The sequence below is a fragment of the Heliconius melpomene genome, chromosome 4 (assembly GCF_056956725.1).
Source record: "Heliconius melpomene rosina isolate 202511_hmr_F chromosome 4, ASM5695672v1, whole genome shotgun sequence".
Taxonomy (NCBI): Eukaryota; Metazoa; Arthropoda; class Insecta; order Lepidoptera; family Nymphalidae; genus Heliconius; species Heliconius melpomene.
Window position 1 is genome coordinate 10065154 of NC_140392.1, and position 23006 is coordinate 10088159.

Sequence of the window (23006 nt, forward strand, 5' to 3'; positions counted from 1 at the left end):
TACAAGTTCAGAGAGTCTTACAATTAGGTACGTTCTCAGCTGGACTAATATGTATTAAAATAAAAGAAAATGTATGTAACCTATTAACCTAATTAAAGCTATAGGTATAAGTGCGATCGCTAATGCGTTCTAATCGAGTTCTGTCTGCGTCTGCGCAGGAAGCTGGCGTGAGATTCCAAAGAGATAACGTTACTAAGGACGTTTACACTTACGTTATTTATGTATACAATTATAGATATTTAAATATACTGTAGATACTCAGGACTCTTTCGAATATAGCAGAGTAGAGAACTTAATGGCGAGTACTCCGGCTTCAAATTTTCGAGATATATTGCATTGTGTGGTCGACCTCAACGCCCTGCTTTATCTACTAGGGCGAGAAAATGAAAATAGTTTAATGTTTCCTCTTTCTTTAATTTAACATTTACTTAATGTTTCCCCCGAATGGGAATCGTACTCACAACCATCGCGTTCACAGTCAGATGCTGTGACAATGCACCATGATGTCCTTGTAAATATATTTTTTAGCTTCACTCTGTATCCTTCACATAGTAATAGCAGGGTAGGCAGAGGGAACTTGGGGACCTATTGTTAAGGCATTCCGGAACTCAACGCCCCGCTGTTATCTACAGAGGAAGACAAGAGAAAGTAAAAATATTAGATATTTCATATCCTCGATAAACTCAAATGAAACCTTTTGATAGTAATCTATACGAAATGTGTGTCATATAAAAATATACCTCATATATTATCTGTTAGGTACCTACTTCTCTAAAAAGCATACTTACTCCATGTCATCGTATGCGGTCTCCCTAATACTGCACTCTGTTCAAGTTTAAGAAACTCTAGACAGTGTACGTTAAAAGGAAAGGATAAGTGTCGACCTTATTAAGAATAATCTTTTTTGTCTGTATACTAATGTAACAATATCATAACCGCAGTAACGGAGTAGGTTATCGTCTGGCTGTAATCGGTGGCTATAGGTTCGACACTTAATCGGGGGAAATATTCTCTTTTAAAATAATGCAAGGCTTTGTGTACCCTTTAGTCGTCTTGTAGAAAAAGAGAGTGCCTTAACGAAACTTAACTTATATGAGTCGATCGATATGTTAACACCAAATTAATATCCCTTGGATCTCATTTTTAGGTTTACGCTTTATCCATAGCCCAAAGGTACCCAAAGAGAACGGAGCACCAAAAGTTACGGTCTCTGGATACCTTTTACACCACTGTCATCAATCCTCGTCATGGTTTTTACTTGACCTTCCCCCAGTATCATCGATACTGTGTTTTCAATAGTCAAACGACTTCTCTTTCTCTTACCACTCACTGTTACTTCAGAGATAAATTTTATTCGTCATTTTTCCTTTCCTCATTCTGATGCCAAATATTTTACTTAAAGCACATTCTTCAAATCGTAAATCGAATCTATACCCATCAGGTTCATTTAGCATATGAAATTAATTTTCTTACCTATATACATACATTTAAGTATATGTTTTATATATAATTACATACGTAAAACGCAACGTTAGTTAGCTAATGATCACATGATGGTTAAAAGGCCGCACTAATTCGTCTCTCACGAATACACGTGAGGCCGTCTCTACTGTTGTATGGAATGTATGCAGCATTATATATAAGATTTTACATGTCTGATTTTATGAAATGGTTCTAGGTCTAAGTGATTCCGAGGAATTTTTTATATTTAGGATATTACCTATTATGTAACGGCGTTGAGTTAAGCAATCAATGTCTCCAAAATTACACGGAGTATAGGAAATTAAGAGTATCGACAGTAGGTTCCTCAAGCTGTTTTTTTAAATACCTATGTAAAATTAAACCCACAATTTTTGGCTTCCGCCATTCATATACGGCATTCAAAGCCGCGCTTTTCTTGTTATAAGAGCAAGGAAATGTAAAAAAAATCCATTCAAACGAGTGAGGCCAGTCGTGGCGCAAGAATATAAGAATAAAACTGTAAACGCGACAGGTTGTGGATTCGATTTCTACTCCAGGATATGAAATATTCAATATTTTAAATTTCTCACAGAATACAGTCACGCTTACAGTCAAACGCTATGCCACTGCGCCACGATGCATCATCATCACGATGTATCATCAGCATATGTAATAAGGAGAAATAAAACAAATACAATATGTAATACAGTTAATATATTTAAGTGAAATCTATATTATATACTGATAGGTACACGACGTCCGACCTTTACCCTAACACTAAGTGAGACTGGAATGTTATTACACATTTTTTTTATATTGGGATGAGAATAACGAAACCAAATTAAATAAAACAAAAAACTATTACATATGAAAAAAATTGAAGCTAGATTAGTTATGAGAAAAGTTTATGATTTTCCCTAAATTGACTTAAAAAATATGAATACGATTAAAAAAACATTCACATTAGAATTTTCATATGAAATCGACTATTTCATAACTATAATAAAAATCGATATTCCATCCCAATATATAATCACATACATTGCCTAATGAATCCCACAGATAAAACTTACACATGTACATTAATCAATAGTGATATTTAGAATTAATTCGGAACTTTAAATCGATATTAAGAAGCTTCATTAGATAACGTTACGATAGTGTAGCCATCTCTATCATTGAAAACAAAGATAAAACAATGTAACCGCTTAATCGAAATATATTTTATTATTTATAATGTGAAAATTAGTGAGGATCTATGTTTATTCCATTTTCACGCAAAAAACTACTAAACGGATCTAGATGAAACTGTAAATGTGTTAGTCTGATGTATAACGTAAGTTATACATCAGACTAACACATAGGCTACAATTTATGTAAAGATTTTGAATAACTTTGCTAGGTTATAAAAATAAGTTCAAGCGAGCGAAACCGCGTTTGTGTCGCTAGTCTAGTATATTATAATTAAAAAAATTACTCGATTACGGAAGAGGAATAATTTTCGTTAACCATTGTCCAAGCCAAGTATAAATGTATAATCACAAACAAGCTAAATGACCAAAGAAAACATCAATAGATATTCTAATATATTTAAATAATAATGTTAATTAGTACCTACAAGGATTTAAATTATAAATTAATAATTTAAGAAACGTCAGTCACTGTATTTTTTAAGGATTAAGAGGTTATATTGTTTCCTGCATTTTCCATACATTCGGATACACGCAATGTGACATAATAAAAATACTATTCAATTGTCTTATAACGATTATATATTTTATATGTTCGACTTTATGTATGTAATTCCAGTATGCTTTTCTATTTTTAAATATATTTATTTATCAAATACGACATTTCAGAGGTAAAAAAACCAAAAAGTAAAACAAACTAAAAATATTACAGTCCATTCATTAAATTGTTTTACATACATTTATTTAAGAGATGAAAGTAAAGTCTAAAATGTCTAATATATGAGATATATTTACATTAATAATAATTTCACTACAAAATAAAAGAAATGACACTAGAATTTCATACAAACATCAGAAACAGTCTAAGCAAACAAAAAACCGTCCTTCGAGGCGACATATTGCACTTATTATATTTAAATAAGTTAAACAAAGAGGTTTTTAGCTTTACGCGGTAGAACCTGTTAAAACACTTCCACGCACCACAATAATATCGAGACAAGGTAAAAACTTAAAATAATTGCTTTGACGGAGTCGTAATTAAGCCTACGACCGTCGTGTTGACAGTCACATAGAGGCAGGCATAATAAATAATAAGCGATATATAATTTTTATCAAATTAGATTTAAAAAAACGTCACGTAACTTGTCATTTCAGTATTAACAGAAATGACAAGTGTCAAACGTATTTTTTCAAATCAATATGGCGCGAACTATAACTTACCACCGCCATCTTGGTTTAACTTATTTGAACAGTAATATAACAACTGTTTAAGACGACACAATATATAACAAGCTTTCAGATATAATATATTTGTATAGAATATTTCATATATGTGTATATATTTTTAATGACATTGTATTAAGCAAATTATAAACATTTCTAAAATGTCGAAATAACATATACAAGTATGTTGTGGGTTCAACGGCTGATATAGTTTCGTAATATTCTATAATATTGTAGAATATTTATTTTTATATTACTTTCATAAAAACAAAGAGATACAAAAATAAAAGGACTTAGTAATATAACACAGAAATTGACAGACACAATGAGTCAAACAAAAAGTAACACAAGGATCAATATTTATTACTACAAACATCTACTAATTTCTAAGGCCTGTATTTAACATCTCAGAGTTGAGAGCGGTTTATAAATTCAGGTCTTTTTTTTAAGGGCTACTCCAGGATTGATCAAATATCATACTACACGTCGAAATCCCTACAAAAGAAAGAAATATCAAATATCCAAATAATGGCAACACTATACTAAAAACTAAATTTACCTCTATCAGCCGTCGAACCTAAAACGTACAACATAAAACTAAGTACACATAAGTGACGTCATGAGATAAAAATTAGCTTATAGTCTACTAACAACGTTTTTATATAATAATCTATATGTGTAGTACGATCGACGCGTCGTGGCAGCCCTGAAGTTATGCTTACTGAAATTTCAACCATTGTTCACTCGAGAGGAAAATATGCGCTTGTCATCTACAGCTAAATTCAGGGGGTCACAACTCGAGGACCATAATATATAAATCTATGTGTTAGAAATGATAAATACTGTAGAAGCGAAACCATTTTATGAAATAGATATTTTGGCTGTATATACGTATTGTTAAACGTACATACAAATAACAAATATTTCTTTACATAGTGAAATAAAATATATATATAAAGACTAGGAGTAGGAATTAAAGAGATAATTTACATATGTAATATATATGATATATACTGATGCTAAAAAATACAATTTTTGTTTTAATACTTTCTAAATATCTTTTCAATCGTGGCGCACGGGCACACGTGACTGTAAACCATATGGTTGTGGGTTTGATTTCCACTCGAAAAAAATAAATATTAATTTAAATTTATATTTCCATTTCTTTGCTCTAGTGTCTAGGCAAAGGGCGTTGAGTTCCGCCTCTCAACACGCAACACGCTCCAGAATCGGGCGGAAAATGGAGAACAGTCTCTTAACACTAGGTTCCCTTCGACTACCCTGCTGTGGGCAGGATATAACGTGAAGCTGATTTAATTTTTTAAATATATTTTCTATAATATTTGTTTATATATATTTGTACGTGATTTTTAAAATAAGCAAACAAACGGATGCAATATGGCACCATAATACATATACATTCTAATAAATAAAATTAATAGTGTTTATAGAATATACTCTATCACATTCATTATTAGCTTTTCATAGTCTGTGCAAATTAGCAAATTAAAAAAGGGGTCCAACTTTTATGCTTGCAAGTTTTAATAAATAGGATATTGCTAAGGATAGAATAATATATCAGGAAACGTACAAAATTTTTAACCTAGCGAGAATCGTACTTGCGCCTTTTGTGTATCGTCCAAGAGCTCTGACCACTAAGCCATACGTTCTCATCAAGCTACGCTGGAATTCTTATACACTTGTTACGACTTATTGAATATTGCTATAAACGTTAAAACAAGAGTCGCGAGTTCATATCCCACTACGTTTTCTAAAAATATTTTTCTATAGTCAGTGTGAATTAACATTTTAAAAATGTTAAATACGATGAAATCACTACATTAAATTTCTCTACAATATAATAATAATTATAATAACATTGTGACATATTCCCACATTTTTTATATAATATTTCTTAGCTAGTAACCCTAACAGAACTTAAATTGTTGCAAGTATACAAAATAAGACAATAAAACTATTCACCCATTTCACATAAAAAAGTCAATTTGGGTATTAATTGTAGATTCAATAATATAATTGACGATTATAAAAGTCATGGCTACAATGATGTTTTTATATAAGCTTAAATATTTTATGACACATATAATAAAAAAAACTGTAGCACATTTAATTGGTCGTGATTTCTTAAAATATTAAGTGTTTAAAAATCTTTAAAAAAAAGTATGTTTTCCATTAAGTATTAAAAAAATTTTCGAAAAAATTTCTTTTTTCTAGTGTAATTTACCTATGGTCCAGTAAAATATATTAACGCAAACAAATCTATTTATAATTATAAGAGAGCTACTTTTATATAAATCTCTATGGATAATTTAAATATACTTTTAAAACTACAGTACTTTTACATATAAGATATTTTTACGAGCAAAGGATAAATATTTTAAAGTGTGATACAGTTGTAATATATGTATTATTTTCAACACATATATGATAAATTATATTTTATATTTACAGAAAAAAACAAAACTATGTATTTTTTAGCTATGGATACATACGGAAAAGGATATAATTTTTTTGAAAAATCATTTAAAATTGTCTAAAAATCAGCACATAATGCTCAAGTAACATTAACAATCGTAAACCATCTTTTATATGTAGTTCTAATTAATAAAAACCAATATGGATGCTATTTTTTTTATATTATATAAAAATATGATTTATGAAAGAAAAAGATTAAACTGTTCTCTTGAATCTAATTCAACAAATTACACAAAAAAAAGATTTCTTAAATTCAATTATTTTTTTGTCTACAAAACTATACAGCAATGAAATAAGAAAAAAGTACAATTGATACTTTAAATTAAACTTCAGTGGCTGTTTAAATAAATTGCCCAAATAATAAATTAAATGCTCACATTTTTTTAACAGGTAGTATAGGCAAACAATATTTTCTTTATATATATCATACGTTTCAAATAAAAATGGTAATAATTTTGAAAATAGTGTAATATTTTTTGTTAGTATAAGTATAACCATATATTATTATGAATTCCTTATATTATACATCATTTATCTTATAACTTAATGGAACATAAATCGGCTATTAATCATAGTGTATCTTTCCACTGGATCTTTTGTATGTAAAGAGGAATTTCAATATTTATTTTTACAACAAAAATATGAAAGAAAAAATGAAAACGTTTAAAATTATAAATAAGTTTTAAAATAAAATTCAAAATTTTAATTTATAAGAAAATAATAGATTCACAGACATCGATTACATAAGAATATTCTTGAAACATGATTATTGTGTAGCAATAAAAAGTATTATCAAAAACGTAGCCATTATATAATCAATATATATTTTTATAATTATGTAAAGTCGGCATTATTTATAAATAAGATAAAAAAAAATAATAATAATTTGTATAATCTAGAATTAAGTGTTTTATGAAGTCATAAACTATATAATATATTTTATACTTTTGCGAGAGAGAGTCAAACTGTATCTCTTAAAATTACTTTATTTTTTTATATTTCTAAGTATTTTAGTTATATTATTAATGTTAATAGATTGGAACCTACTATCTACATGATAAGCACGTATTACTCCAACTTACACATACAATTGTGAATATTAATAACTTTAAAGATAAACATGTAAAAGGTAGAAACAAAATCGATATCTTACAATCGCTAAGTAACCTAACGCGAAAAACATTATAAAAATCGATTAAATATTTTACTAATTAATTATATTATTTGTAATGTATCATATAAAAGATGTAAGTACACAATCTAATGTTAATGTTAAGAGCCATAGATATTCGTGATTAAGAAAAATCGGTATATATATCATGTACATTTAGAATATTTGTTGTTGTTTTCCTAAATCTTTTTTATAATATATGTATCTTACATATAAAAACAATAAATTTAATTAATATTTCAAATATTTTTGAAATGAATGGCTCGTAAAATGAGATAAATCGAACTTATCACAGTTTAGCAGTTTCGACATGGCAACACCAAACCACAGACTAAAAATATCCAATAATGTTAAATAATTAACCGCTTAAAAAACAATCACATCAATAATGATAATAATTATACTTAAATATATTTAACTAGATAGGATAATATCGCCATTTTGAAAAGCATTTTTTATTATTTCAAAGATTAATATATTATATAAAACATTTTTTTTTTCTAAAAAAACAAATATAATTTTTAATTCATTCGTGTATGCCATACAACCACTCAATTACACATTTTAAAAAAATACTTTTGACATACCTTTTTCATCACAATTACCACAGATTATACATATAAACATAAAAAAACTAAAAACATTTTAGTAAACATGTAAAATTTAAAAGCACACCTCTTGTTTTTATTTCCAAGGGCCAAGATCACTAACCCATACGTTCTCATCAAACAATATCTTATATCCTTGTTTTTATACAATTTATTTATAGGCTCAGTATTAAATCGCTTGGAGAGTAAACACGAGGTGTTCGTTCAAATCTCGCTACGTTGAATTTATTATAAATTTTCTAAGATATTTTTAAATAAAACTTTCAAAATATTAAAAAATAAACGAATACCTGTCAAGATGGTGGCTAATGGCGTAATATATTTATATCTTATTCATATATTAAACTAGTTTTATTCCCCGGTTTCGAGCCACGTCGTCTCCTCCGCTATTCTATCCATACAGTTGCATAGAAATTGGTACTGCAAAAGATATTTTTTAATGGAAAATTAGTTATTATATTAAAATATGAGGCCTAATTTAACTATAAATATGCGATAATTATAAATACGATTCCAATGATTATTAGTTAAATGAATTATTATAATTATTTTGTCAAGTCATGGTAAAAGTGCGGCTTTAAGTTCTGCCTGCTTCATGTTGTATCCTGTGCATAGTAGGGCAGGCAGAACCAGGGACGAATTGAAAATGAATGAATGAATGAAATGAATGAAATTGATGAAAATGAATGAATGAAATGGATGAAAATTCAAGAGATTTTATGTCAAGTGACGAGACTCAACACAGTGCTTAAAGTAGCCAGAGTGAGGAAAACAAAAATAATTCTCTCTTCTCAATGGACATCGAACCCACAACTGTCGCATTTCACTAAAAATAAATAATAAAAGCACTCACATAAGGCGTATACAGAGTGATCGCTCTCTTATCGCATCCACTACGTCTATACAATATCCTGACTCCTGCCGCTTCGTGATCAGCTTGATATTCACAAATATTCTCCCATACGATCAAACCCCCTTTTAGCGTTAAGCCTTTATTACCCAGTGCCAGTAGCGCCGGTGGGGGTGTTGCAGGTTCAAATGAGGGGGGGAAGGCGATGTCGCCGTAACCCGGGAGGGTGCGCGCGAGGTTGAGATAGTCCTGAGCGCGGCGGACATCTTGTAGTGCTTTCAGCTGGTACAGACGAGGGCCGGCTGTGCAAATGCCTCTGTTTACATCTTCTACTGCCTGAAAGAATAGAAAAATAAGATTATTAGGAATTATATATAACAATAACAAAATAATCAAACATAAGAAAAATCCTAAAATCGATTGGAGAAGCTATCTAAAGCTTACTTCAGGGTGGGCACAAAACGTCGACCTTACTGCAATTACGTGCATCTTTGTTCGTATATTAAGTTTCACTTTCTAAATCCATTTACTCACCTACGCATTTTCTACATCCATCTCTTTCACCTACTCACGTTTTATTTTCATCTATTTTACACATTTTCTAATTATATCTTTTTCTTACCTGCCAAAATATAAAAGCTGCGGCCTTCTCATCCTCATTAACCACAGAAATCTCAATTTCGGGGTTAAAAAGCCATTTTCTTATGGACAGACAACTGCTGGAGGCGGTCGAATAGTTCTGTATGTAGAGGGAGTGCGGACACTCGTTAGGTTGCAATTTACGTTCTGAAATTGTTTTTTTAATATTAGTTTATAATTGCTGGTTCAAATTCGTAGAAGTAAAACACTTAGTATGTAGTTCAAGAAAAGAGTTCTGTATATGTAATTGTATAAATCAATCCAAAACATTATAATACAAATCTCTATTAGAGATAAGTTATCCTTTGTACACGTTTTTACCTGTTGTTATAAGTTTTCTGTACTTTCTATCTTGTGTGGTACATAAATAAATGAAAAAAAAAAAAAAAATGTGGGTTGGATTCCCACTAAAAAAAAATAAAATATTTAATAATTTTATTTCTTTGCTCTGGTGTCGAGGCAAACATACGGAATATAACGTGAAACTGGAAAAAACTGAAACAAACAAAAAAACTTACCAAAATTATACTCAACAATTTCAAACAAATAGAAATATTTTTGAACAGTTTTGGCCAATCCTATCTTCTCGCAGACAGCTTTATACACGTCGTCGGCGTTGGTCGACTTGAGCACCGACACTGTTACCACCTCCTTGTCGGGCAGGAGGACCTTCAGGTCGACGGGAGATGGGTTCGATGAATCGTCTGAATCTGTTAGAAATTCCTGTACTGCATCAGATTCGGCTATAACGCGAACTGCGCATACCTGGAATATAGTTAATAATATATATACAAACAGCTTCACGAAGTATCCTGCCAAAATTCCTCCAGAATTCGGTAGAAAGTGGGAAACGGAACGGAACGGAAACTTAACACAAGGTTCCCTCTGTCTACTCTGCTGTGTGCGGGATATAGCGTGAAACTGATTTCATTAGATTTTTTTTAAAATAATTTAATTATTTTTTTTATGTCACGTTGTATCCCGATAGCAAAATACATATAAATAGGAAATACACCCCTCTCCAGTTTTCCGACTAATTTTCGATATATTGAGTGGCGAAACTCAATCCCGATGTTTATCTTCATATCAGAGCGAAAAATTGAAATTACCGTTCACCAATCATATATTATCTCTAAACGGTCTATAAACATAGAACGGAGTGTCTTAATATCTGTCATCTCTCCTACTATACCTTGCGGAAAAAAAGCGTGAAGACAACAAAAAAACAGTGACATTGTACAAGAACATCGTAATGTTTTTTTTCTATTGATAGATCGTGAATAGATCGATTTAATATAATTTAGTTCCATTGAAATATAAATCAGTTTTATTGATGTCGGTCAAGTTTGATTTCAAAGTACAAATACAGATAACATATTTTATAATAATTTAGCTCTTACGCTTTTTGAATATTTATTTATTTAAATTCTTTCAAGACACAATTGGGAATCGTATGACTGACGATTGTGCACATGCAATATCTGTGAGTTCGATTCCCGCTCAGTGAAATTGTTATATTTATAGTGTTCTGTACTAACAAGGTGAACGTTACAATTTAAAAAGATTTATTCTTAAAGTCGTAGGGCATGCAAAACGGAGTGTATTAACACTAGGTTCTCTTTGTTTACTCCATTTAACAAAAGTTAAGCAAGTGACTAAAACTAAACTTAATAAGGACAATTTATAAATAAGAAATATTTTTTGAGATTAGTCGTCGCGCAGATGACAGAATGGTACGGCTACGTTGCGAGCCGGCTGAGAGGCGAGAGGAACAATGCCGGATCATCATCGAACACCAGGTTCCCTGTGCCTACCCTGCTATGTGCGAGATACATCATGAAGATGAAAAAAAAAGTAAAAAAAAAATACCTTTTCCAAGTATTGCTCTAAGCCTCGCCTTCTCGCGTCTAACTGTTGCTCGCTCAAAGTGAATGGCCATTTGCCAGGTAGTTTCGGGAAATTAAATCCTGTAACAAAAATATATATCTAATCCAAGTTAATATTATATAAAGGAAATTAATGTAAGCGCAGGGACACAATGGTCAGACTGTAAATATGATAGATTAGATGGGTTCGATTCCCACTCGAGGAAAGGATATATCTAATATTTTATTATCCTCGCTCTGCTATCGAATCAAAGCGCGGCATTGAGTACCACTAGTGAATACGCAATGACTACAGAATAAGGCGGAAAGTGGGGAACGGAAATGTGTTAATGGGAATGAGTGTCTTAACTCTACATTTCCCTCTGCGTACCCTGTTATGTGCAGAATATAAAGAGAATTAAAAAAAGAGCAACAAAGAAAGTTTAATACAGAAAACAACAATAAAAAATGTATATTTCATAAACTTCCCGTTATGAGTGCAGTAATTGTTTTTGTTCGTTCTGAAGTTCGTAAGTAATTACAATCTTTATATTTAAACACATCAAAATTAAAAAAAATATTCTAAACTCATAAAAAAGACAACAATATTCCTTCGAAACGTATAAAAATTTAAACGTAGGGGGAACGTCCTAACATTCTCCATTCCTAAGACTCTAACAATGTTAAAAAACACAAACATACCAAGAAACTCCTTCCTCAAAACCTGGTGTAGGGCAGCAAATTCCCTATACCTCCTGCTGCAAAGATGCCGTCCAGCCATATGCACGTTGAAAGCCACATAGGACCTTCCCGTGTTCCTCTCCATGACCACTCTATAATCCGGTATGGAAACCGGTAGGGACCTCTTGTCTGTATAGTCATAGCGTTGGTAAACTGTTGCCCTGGAATTGGCAGCTCCGCCTATAACGCCTACGGGTGCTGAACCGTCGTCGCAGGGTTCGAGACGTTCTGCCTCCTAAAATTTTGGAGAATTTCTATTTGGAAAGTTGGAATAGTTGTATGTTAGGATATTGATGGGCAAAATTTGTTTGTGTGAATGAGATATTGTTGTAATAAAACCGCACGAACAAAAAATATTTTTTAACAATCCAAAATCCGCCTCAACACGCAATGCCTCCAGAATTCAAGGGAAAGAGGGAACGGAGTGTTTTAATACTAGGTTCCCTCTGCCTCCCCTACTGTGTGCGGGATACAGCGTGAAGATGATTCCTGTGTTTTTAATTTTATTTAAAAAAAATATTTAACTTATTATTTGTTGAATGCAATAGGCATTAGTAGGTACTGATATTACAAATTAGAGATATTGGTTTCAATAGAAATAAAAAGAACTCAAAAGTTCAACTGAAACTACGCATACTTTGGGTGTGACAGAAATAACAGTCAGCGTCAGACAATCGCCCCCAGATTTGATCAAGTCCACCACTTGTTTGTGGGTAGCTCCTTCCACGTTCACCCCATTACTGAAAATAAATATTTACAAGTGAATAAAGTCAAAGCCAAATCATTTTAATCAAAATAACAAGTTACATATTTCATACTTTTAAAGTCAAATAATCAGTGCACTAAAGTGTCTCAGAACTGAGGAGTACCAACGCAAGAATTATAACTTTTTTTTACCGTACAACCTCTTTCGTGAGTGCTCCATTCAACGTGACACTGGCGAAGTGATTTTGTGCTCAACTGGCACGCTCAGAACGCCATAATAGAAAGAACAGAACAGAACCAACGCAAGAAATGTAGCGGATCCTTTCTTTAATATGATTCTGTTTAGTCAATAGGCGAAAAGCAAAGAAAGATGAATCTATGTGTGTGTGTCTAACTTATATATTTTTAATAATTGAAGTCGAATAATTGAAGATCGTTGTTCAGCGGCTGAGCCTGGGTACACGACGTGTGTGTGTGACGTGTGTGTCAAATTTCTTTTTAATATTTATAATTTATTGAAAATACGTTCAAGAAAATATTATTAACGGGCCTCGTGCCTCTTGCGTGAGTGCGTGTGTAAATATATGTATGAGTTATTTAGTAATAAAATTTCAAACTCAATAATCAGCGTCGTAGCGCCACAAGCGTGTGATTGTAAACACAAAAGGTTGTGCGTTCGATTCCCACCCGAAATTTAATATTTTCATTCCTTTACCCTGGTGTCAAAGCAAAGCATGTCATCGAGTTCGGCCACCTAACACTCTATGCCTCCAGAATTCGGCGGAAAGTGTGGAGAGGAGAGTTTTAGCACTAGGCTCCATCTTTCTATCCTGCTACATGCGGAAACGAGACAGCGTGAAGTTGACAAGAAATCTCAATAATAAGGAAATTGATTAAATAAAAAATCTAAATGGCTAGATAGAGTGGAGCACGCAGCTACGATTAGTTACAAAATTAGTATCTAGCATTGTAATAACCAAAACCTGCCTAATAAATGTACCTCATGGACTTCGATTCCGTCTCCACATCGTATATCTCAAATCCAGTGCTGGCACAATAATAATAACAATAACGAAACGTCCCTATCACTTCTCTGCGCACCGACATCTTATACTACAGCAATCAACACATCGACTACTGCTACGCACTTCGGAGAAGTCACAAAATTTGGTAATAATATGAAAAAATATATTTTTTCTAATTCAAATAGAATCACTTTTAAATAACATCAAAATCACAGGCCATTACAAATCCATTAGACATATGGACACTTTAGCGAACTACACTATTTCAGAAGTTTTGAATATTAAACTATTCTATAATATTTAAGTAATTTTTCAGTTTTAGTCCGTCAACTAATAACTTTTAAATTAAAATTCTATATTATACTAAGACTTAATCACAGTATGAACAGACAGACACTATTAACACTAATAATGGAGGAGCAATGAAAATAATTAGTTCATTAGCAATGTATTAATTAAATAGTGATTATATGATGTTACTGCGACGTTGGCCTATTTAGGCGTATTGTTGATAACGTCAGTGGATTCGGAACAGTTTTAGACAAAAATATTAAAATTAGTTTGATTATCACTTCTTAGTTCTTTTTTTAGCTTCACGTTGACTACAGCAGGGTATGCAAAGGGAACTTAGTGTTTAGACACTTCGTTCCCCATTCTCCGCTGGAAGTGGCATTGACTGTTAAGTGGTGGAACTCGCGTTTTGTTACCATAAAATGAAAATATTAATAAATTATAATTCATTTCCCCGTGTGGGATCCAATCGAACCCATAACCATCGCGTTTCTGTCACACGCTTGCGCCACTGCGCCTCGCCGGCCTCAATATTTTTCTGTCTTTTGATCTATTATATAAGAGGATTCTTACATCCAAATAAAGTGGCGAACGAATATTACTATTATAAAATGACCCGACTCAAATAAATACTAAAATCAAATACACATACAATATACTTATGCATATGATTATTTATTCTTATATACACATTATGTTAATATACGAATATTTTATCATATGCATATTTTAAATTTTAATAAGATAAAGTTAGATTTCTCAAAGTTTACGAATAGAAAATTAGTTTTTTTGATCTAAAAATATCATGTCTGCAAAAAATCTGGTCTTTTGTAGTTTCTTTATCAATCAAATATGTTGATTTTACCTTGGAACTATTTAAAGCACGTAATACAAATATTTCGTACCTTTCATCATCGACAACAAAGAAGTATGTTATAAACAAACAAGTGATTATTCGAGACTAAAACCACTTTTATAAGCCTTATTTTTATGAAATTTCTTTTTTTTAAGTCTTTTGCATGTCCGACATTATCTAGGTAGAGAAAATGTAATGTTAGGTCAGTCTATCCTCCATTATCCACAAAATATCGAATTATTACGTGTTGCTTTGAGGCCAGTCGTGGTGCAGGGGCACAAGCATGTGACAGGTTGTGGTTTCGATTCCCAGTCGAGGCAATAAAATGTTTCATATTTTCATTCCTTCGATCTGGTCATGAGGCAAAGTGAGGCGATGAATTCCGGAATTCGGTGGTAAGTGGAGAACAGAAATGTCTTAATGAGAACGGAAGTATAGGTTCTGATTCGGAAATATCTGTATATATCTGATCGGGTATAGGTTTCCAGGTTCCCTCGGCCTATCCTGCTATGTGCGTGATATAGCGTGAAACTGGAAAATTCTTTATATCTAATCTGTGCGAAGCAAAAAAATATTTAAGTCCCAATGAACATAAATGGCGTCTACAATCAAAATGATTATACAAAACTAATGTCATTGAAAGCATCATTATGTAATGTGGTGATTATACACCGACCTCCAGGTAAATGAGCAGTTAGTTTTTGTATGTGTTTGTGTGACTGTTCTTACATAGGACGTTAAGGATTTACGCGCCTTTTTTGTCATCTCTACACAGAATCATGTGAGGCCGTGAGAAGTTAACAATTGATAAATTAGTCCATTCATTTTTTATTGCCAATAAATGATAATTGTGTTCATCTACCGATACTGTCGTGATGTGAGGCCGTCGCGGACCAAGGGCACAAGGGTCACTGTAACGCGACGGTTCTGGGTTCGGTCTCCGCTCGGGGGAATTAAATATTATTTCTTAATACATATTTTCATTTCTTTCCTCTGGCACTATCGCAATCCATGGTATTTCACAGGTGGTTAAAAAATAAATTTACGCATTTTTCACTGTTCCATATAACCTGTTAACCTGTAGTAGTTTTTAACTGTTAAAGCAACAGTCTGTGACCATGTGTCATCCAATGTGACCGAAATGAAATTTAGTTATGACACATGACACAACTTAAATTCCAATTACCCGAGGTAACTCTTACACTCTGACAGACAGCAGGTACAGTGGGTTACATCGACACAAATAAAATATACCATTCCACAATAAACAAACTATCTAATACAAACATTATTATTCCATTCGAGCCAATAGTTTCTCAGATTAGCGCGTTTAAACAAACAAATTGTTAACAATATTTTACATTTAAATGTAACAGGATCGAATATAACAACAGCATTGAGAAAACACAATTTCTTGCGAGATAAGAGTCAAGTCAAGTAGGTTACTGGAGTATGAATAATGAAGCTAGACAGTTTATTTACAATTAATTTATTTTAATAGTATACAGCTGATTTTATTAATTAGCCTTTGAAATGACATCGTAAATTTTACGCGTAAATTACAAATGTTTCTTTGACGTAACGTAACGTTCAAAGCTTAAATATTAAAAGTTCGAACACTCCGTTCTCCACTTTCCACCGAATTCTGACTCATATCAATATATTAAATAAGTAATACAATCATATACTCTCTTGGAATTAATAACATGAATAAGTTGTAACAGGCGCATAAAAATGTCTATGAAGCTTGACATGAACGTATGGCATAGTTATAGACGTAGTGCACGGGTTCAGATCGTGCTACGTTCATATTTAAGAGTTTTTTACAAAAGCATTTTTCTTTCCTAAGTTTGGAACAACACTGTAAGATTAAAGAACCAAATATCTATTTTAAAGCAGACAACGTAATAGATAACATTACGTACGTATAATATTATATTTGTATATACTTTGGTAACAATTACATTGTTCAAACAAGTGCAGTGGGTTAATCTGCCTCAACATCCTGTCAGCTGTTTAATGGTTTAAAGAGATAATGTTTTAATAGCACTATTATGGACGATAATAGCCACTAATGCTAGTACTACCTGTAGATGCTAGATGCCAAATTTCATAATTGTAGGTTAACCAGGAGCACCCTATAAATTTTGAATTTCTTTATAGTGTCGAAATACGCGTTTTTTGCTATTTAAACTATACCTACCAAAACTTGCGATCAAAGTTACCTCCCGCCCTTAGAATATGTCTATGTCATACAAATCTTTTAGTTAAAAACCGCAAATAAAAGCTAGTTTTAAATTTTAAATAAGTTTATTAATAGTTTTCTTTAATATAAACTTATAAAGCTATCGATTTAAAGTACACAGTCGGTACTCTAATAATCCAAACCGATTCGATTTGTTTCTATAAAACAATAAATATGTAAAGAAGCCATATTATGTGGTATTTTAAACATATAAATAGACTTTACGGCTAAGCTACTGTAGTTTTAATCTACAAATATAATTAAGTTTTCAGTTAGTTATTCTAATTATATTATATAAATAAATTAATAAATCAATTGTGTGTGGACGAGTGTAATTCTAATTATATTAAATACTAGCGGCCCGCTCGCGGTTTCACCCGCGTGAACTATGTAATTATTAATTTCTGTCTCCATGACTACGTCCTAGTGACGTCTATGCAAAATTTGAGACTAATAGCATTTGTAGTAACGAAGTTTCATACAAACTTTTGACCCCAAAAACTACCCCTTAGAAATCGAATATTGCAAATTCCCGTCTTAGCGAGCACCTACGTCCTATAAATAACTCCTATGCAAAATTTGAGATTCCTAGCACATGTAGTTTCTGAGATTTCGTGATGAGTGAGTGACCTTTCGATTCTTCTTTATATATATAGATATAATTGAACTACTGCTTGTAGTTCTTCAATTTAATTTTGATATGTGTTAAATACAGTTAACAATTTCTAATAAGAAGTGCATATTTACATATTTTTTTTAGTTCAACGCTATACATAACTAAAAAACGCAGGTGATACTTACCACCTAATGTTAAAACACTTAGTTGTCCTAAATATTATTGTATTGTTACTAGAGCCACCAAATGTAAATAATAAATTCCCTGAGAGGAGATCGAAGCCATAACAGTATTATAGTGTTATTAGCTATATATTTAACATATATATTGCAGAACCATTAGCTATACATTTTTTTGATTTTTTGAACAAGAGGATACAGGGGCGGGTTGGTTATTTAATATACAGATTGTTTATGGCCGCATTTGGGGCATACTACTTACTGCTTAGCACGCAACGTCTCAAACTAGTTGCGAGTGTAGACCAATTTAAAGTACAAATAAAACTAATATTTTATAAGTATTTTATGTTAAGTTGCATTGGTAGCCGTAGGTAGGTAGAGCAGTGGGAGAGCGTAACTGGCTTTAAACTCTTCGGGTGTGGGTTAGATTCTCTCTCAGAAGAACACTTTGTAGGAACATTCAATGCACATGCTCGTGTACAATGGCTCGAAATTTCAGAAGTGAGCGACGAGTGTCTTACTGCTGGGTTTTTTTCTGTCTACCGCAGGGTAGAACCCAGTGGTAAGAGACTCGTAGCGGGGAATCGAGAAGTTGCTCTGTTTTGTCCAAATACTATATGAATTTTCATTCGAAAACACAATATCAAAGATACTGGAGAAATGTCACGTAAAAAGCATGAGGACCCCCCGAGGACATATATGAAGAGGTTGATGTCAGTGGACAGGGCGAAAAAGGTATGTAGAGAATGTAGCGTTTGGCGCTCCGTTCTCTCTGACTTCCCCGCTAAGGATAAAGAGTCAAGCCAAGTTAATTAAGTTAAGTTAATTTTCATATATTAGTTTATGGCCACTTCGTCAAGTTTATTTTTGGGTAGTCGAAGTCGAAAGTCGTTCCACTTGGTTGTTTTACCAAAAAGAAGAAATGAAAATAATTAATAATCCTGGGTGGAATTTTTCGTAGTTAATAAGATCTTTGACTTTCGTGAATTTACACATTTTAAATAATAAACTCTGTTTAAAACAGAGTAACATGTGAGTCTACCAATATAAGTGTTAGTTTCTAATATGTTCTAATATGTTTCTTAGTTTTTAACCAACTTCTGTAAGAAAAGGAACCTCCTTTTCTCCTCAATGTTTTTAGTTTAAGAGGGAAGTGAAGTAACTTAATACAAAGTAATTAAACTCAAATCAAATCATTTCTTGCACCATAGTCTAACTGAGTTAATGCCTAGTGAACATGACACCAATAACATTTATTTGTGTATATCTTTTCTTTTTGGTTGTTGTAAAAAATCATAAAAATTTTGAATAAAATATTTATATAGTAATTACAGAAGAATAATATTGACAGTTAGAATGAACAAGTGATTACTTTACAATGAAGCCTCACTGATACAAAACTAATGTATTTATAAAATATTATACTCATATATTCAACATTTTAAAGTGGCTACAAAGATAAATAATAAATTATTTGTACCATAAATTAGTACAAAGCATGGTAAAACACTTCCTGTTCAAATTGTGTACAAATTCAGGACATTGCATTGAGCGGGAGAACTGAATACTGCATTTTGTCTTGCTTAATGAAAAAAAAACATTCCCCCAAGCAGGCATCAAATTCACACATTTCCTCAAGTGTGGAAAGGAAAATTTTTTTGAGTCTTTAAAGCATTAGTTAAAGATATGAAATTAACTGTAACACTGGTGTAAGCCTCGAATTCATATGTTTCAATATGAAATTAATGCTGTTTTAGTGTGGTCAGACTACTTCGATGGTAAACAAGAGTTTGAGTGTGAGTCATTATTTTTATTTTATTTTCAAAAATTATACAAAAATATATTATATTCTTAGTACACTAGTAACACTTTCAAAATATTATTCTTTATATACAACACACCCAAGAATTTATTAGTAAGAATGGTGAAAGTTTATGTTAAAGTTTCAATAAGATTTTTTTATGTTTTGCATTACACCTTCATTCATGATGTAGAATTTATGTTAGTTAGAATTTTATTCAATTTTGTTGTAAATCAAGTTTTCCAATTAATGGCCATTCAAAATTAACTTTATCAATACAAGTGACAGGTGATAAAAAATAACAATCACATCTTGTTTACTTAATAAGCAACAAAGTGTTGTAGTTTCTAAATATATTACAAAACTGGTTCTTATGACTCACTATGTAAATTAAGTTGGTAAGAGTTAAGCATTGTGACAATATACTTGTCTAATAAGAGTAATGTAGCATTGTTTTCTTATAAATATTAATAGAGAAGTGTATTATATTAAATTATAAATATACGAGAATCATTAAATAAATGAGATTTAGTAAAATATTTAGACAGCAAAATATCTAACACACGCTTCGCAATTATAATAAAAAATACACTTTCATAACAAAAGAAGTTAGAAATTAAAAACTCTAACCCATTAAAATGTAACGAGAATTCAAACAATGATGGGAAAACCTACAAACACTAGCTCTAAAAAACAATATGTAAATTGTTTTTACAACATATATATACATTTATAAACTACTTACACTTCAAGGATCCTGTCCCCTTTGCGTATACCGGCCTGTTCAGCGGCACCTTGCTCCAGAACAGCACTGACATGCTGCAGAGGAGCATACAGTTCTCCATTAATCGATCTCAACTGCCCGCCTTCAGAAACTTGACCGCGGACGTTAAAACCGAAGCCAGTGTCTGTTTTATATATAGTAACGCGACGGGGCCCATTGTTAGTGACAGTAGCCTTATTTTTATCAGACCGTACGATAATGTTATTATCGGCCTCTGTCTCAGCCATTTTGGACAATTTTGTTCACAGATGTCATATGGACTTTATGATGGTTGACGGTTGTCAAGTGACGTTTAAAACACTGTAAATAAGGCGTTTAAGTGTGCGGAACAGATATTAAATAGAATTATGTTTATAAATGTTTCGTAATTTCTAGTGTCAGTTATTATTTTTTAACAATATTTTACTTATTTAAAGGTAAAATGTATATTGTACATTCAAATAAATTGACTAGTTCAGTTTTTTACTTTTGGCGGTACGGTATGGTACTCTTTTATGAAATGGCAAAATAAATACTTTTTAATCGTTAGCTTAATGAGTTTTGGCGCATTTATGAACATTATTATGTATAATAGATGTATTTATTTAATAAAAGTGCGCAATATCTATGCCGTATGATATATAACACTCCTCTACATAAACTACACAAATTCGTAGTGGTAGAGAGTAGAAACATGACATAATTTTTTTTTGTACAATTATTAAACACATGCAAAAACAACTAGTTAATTTACATATTTCTTAAGTCCTAGCCATTTAGAAACTATATATAAATACCTAATATCTATATTTGTTTGAACTATCAAAATCTTTTAATATAGACTAGCAAAAATTATTCTGTTAACGCCATCTTACGCCAAAACACAAAACTATATATAATGGCTACGTCGATAAAACAGTACGTATATAAACCGAAAACAACAAACAGATGGCACGAGTACTGAAACAACGTGGTAATAAGAAAATTCCAACTACATCAAAATCAGCTGTGAACATCAGTATGGCCGCTCAAATATCTACCAAATAATACTAAATAACCACATTACAAGATTCAAGTGCTATATTAGTGCTCGCTTACATAAATTAGCTTTTAAACAACCATTTTTATATATCGGTGTTGACTTAGTGTTGCGTCATGACAGACTCTCACTGACAAACAAATACAATAAAATTGATAGAGATTATTACAAAGTAGCATTTCTAGTTCGCGTTGCCTGTTCAGTCCAGTTGTAACGCTCCCATGTGAATAGTGTATACGCAATAACAATGAGCAGTGTACGGCTAAGCCTCGTGTCCGTTGGCAGGATAGCTGTTAGGAGAAATTCACAATTATCACCAGGTTAGTGTTCCATCACTTGTTTTTCTTATACTTGGATGTCTTCCAACTTTGCGTCGCAGTATATTGAATGTTTGATAACAAAATGACAAAACTGCGTTTCAATATTCTTTCTTATTAGAATCTAACCTTATTGGATTTTAATATGTTTTTATTACAAAATAACACTATGTCGAGGTTCCAACAAGGTCATTAACGTTGGAATTGTATAATCGACTTATTTCGGAGGTCTTTTCTATGCGAGATGTTTTTTGTTTGTAATCACGCCTAATATTTGTTAAGTAAATATTGTATAAATCAATAAATAGAGTAGAATAGTGTTTTATTCGTTATAAAACATATGAAGGTTTGAGCAAGTGCCATTAAAATTATTTTTTTCTCGAATCTATACATAGTACAATGATATTGATAATATAATTGTAAACAATTTTTTATATTTCATTGATATTCCTTACTAGTTTTTACAAGTTATTTGTAAATTCTTTATCCATTTGCCTATAACCTATTTGTAATTTACCATAAAATATCACATTAATTATGATTAAAAATTAATTTCTTACAAATAATTATAGTTGATTTGTAAAAAAAGCAAATGAAAAAATATGACCATTATAATTATTATTGTTCTTAATTTATTTTAAGTGTGGTCTTAAAACAAAACAATATCTGTAAAAGGAAAGTGTGACCAGTTCTTGGTACTAATGTGATGTTACAAAGCTTTGTTCTTTTATTTTCACATTATGTGAATTCAAACAATGGAATATATGTAGCAGGATATATGTTACTTTCATTTATCTTGATGGATAAACAGAAAACTAAGTATACTGACTGATTGGCAAACAGTATTTATTAATTTACTAACTTATCCACTATGTACCTATTTATTTATTAATGTGAGTTATTTTTATGTTCTAATAACATTAA

At 31.6% G+C, this 23006-nt stretch overlaps 2 protein-coding genes across 6 annotated transcripts in view; one reads left to right on the forward strand and one right to left on the reverse strand.

The window, feature by feature from the left end:
• Window positions 1–2158: 2158 nt before the first annotated feature.
• Window positions 2159–21033, reverse strand: Snx27 (sorting nexin 27). Its single transcript, XM_085208218.1, has 8 exons — window positions 20709–21033; window positions 12883–12985; window positions 12207–12480; window positions 11509–11606; window positions 10158–10404; window positions 9623–9786; window positions 9004–9336; window positions 2159–8570 (listed from the first exon to the last, which is right to left on the reverse strand). Exons 1-8 carry the CDS (start codon window positions 20972–20974, stop codon window positions 8502–8504), a joined length of 1554 nt encoding a protein of 517 aa, XP_085064344.1. The 5' UTR covers window positions 20975–21033; the 3' UTR covers window positions 2159–8501.
• A 631-nt stretch (window positions 21034–21664) lies between these two features.
• The window catches only part of ClpX (Caseinolytic protease chaperone subunit), a 30499-nt gene continuing 29157 nt past the window's right edge, over window positions 21665–23006 (forward strand). For 4 of the 5 annotated variants that reach the window (XM_085185063.1, XM_085185062.1, XM_085185064.1 and 1 more), the window contains exon 1: window positions 21665–22085. In XM_085185063.1, the coding sequence (XP_085041189.1) occupies window positions 22013–22085 (73 nt within the window). In that variant the 5' untranslated portion in view covers window positions 21665–22012. The remainder of the gene's footprint in view (window positions 22086–23006) is intronic. The other variant, XM_085185066.1, reaches the window with a different exon arrangement.

Excerpts from the sequence above, each read along its gene's own strand:
- Snx27 (XM_085208218.1), bottom strand. The coding sequence starts at position 20,974 with ATGGCTGAGACAGAGGCCGATAATAACATTATCGTACGGTCTGATAAA. Across the intron at positions 10,405-11,508 it reads TAGAGCAATACTTGGAAAAG|GTATGCGCAGTTCGCGTTAT; the intron begins GTATTTTTTTTT and ends ACTATATTCCAG. Across the intron at positions 9,787-10,157 it reads AATTGTTGAGTATAATTTTG|AACGTAAATTGCAACCTAAC; the intron begins GTAAGTTTTTTT and ends AAACAATTTCAG.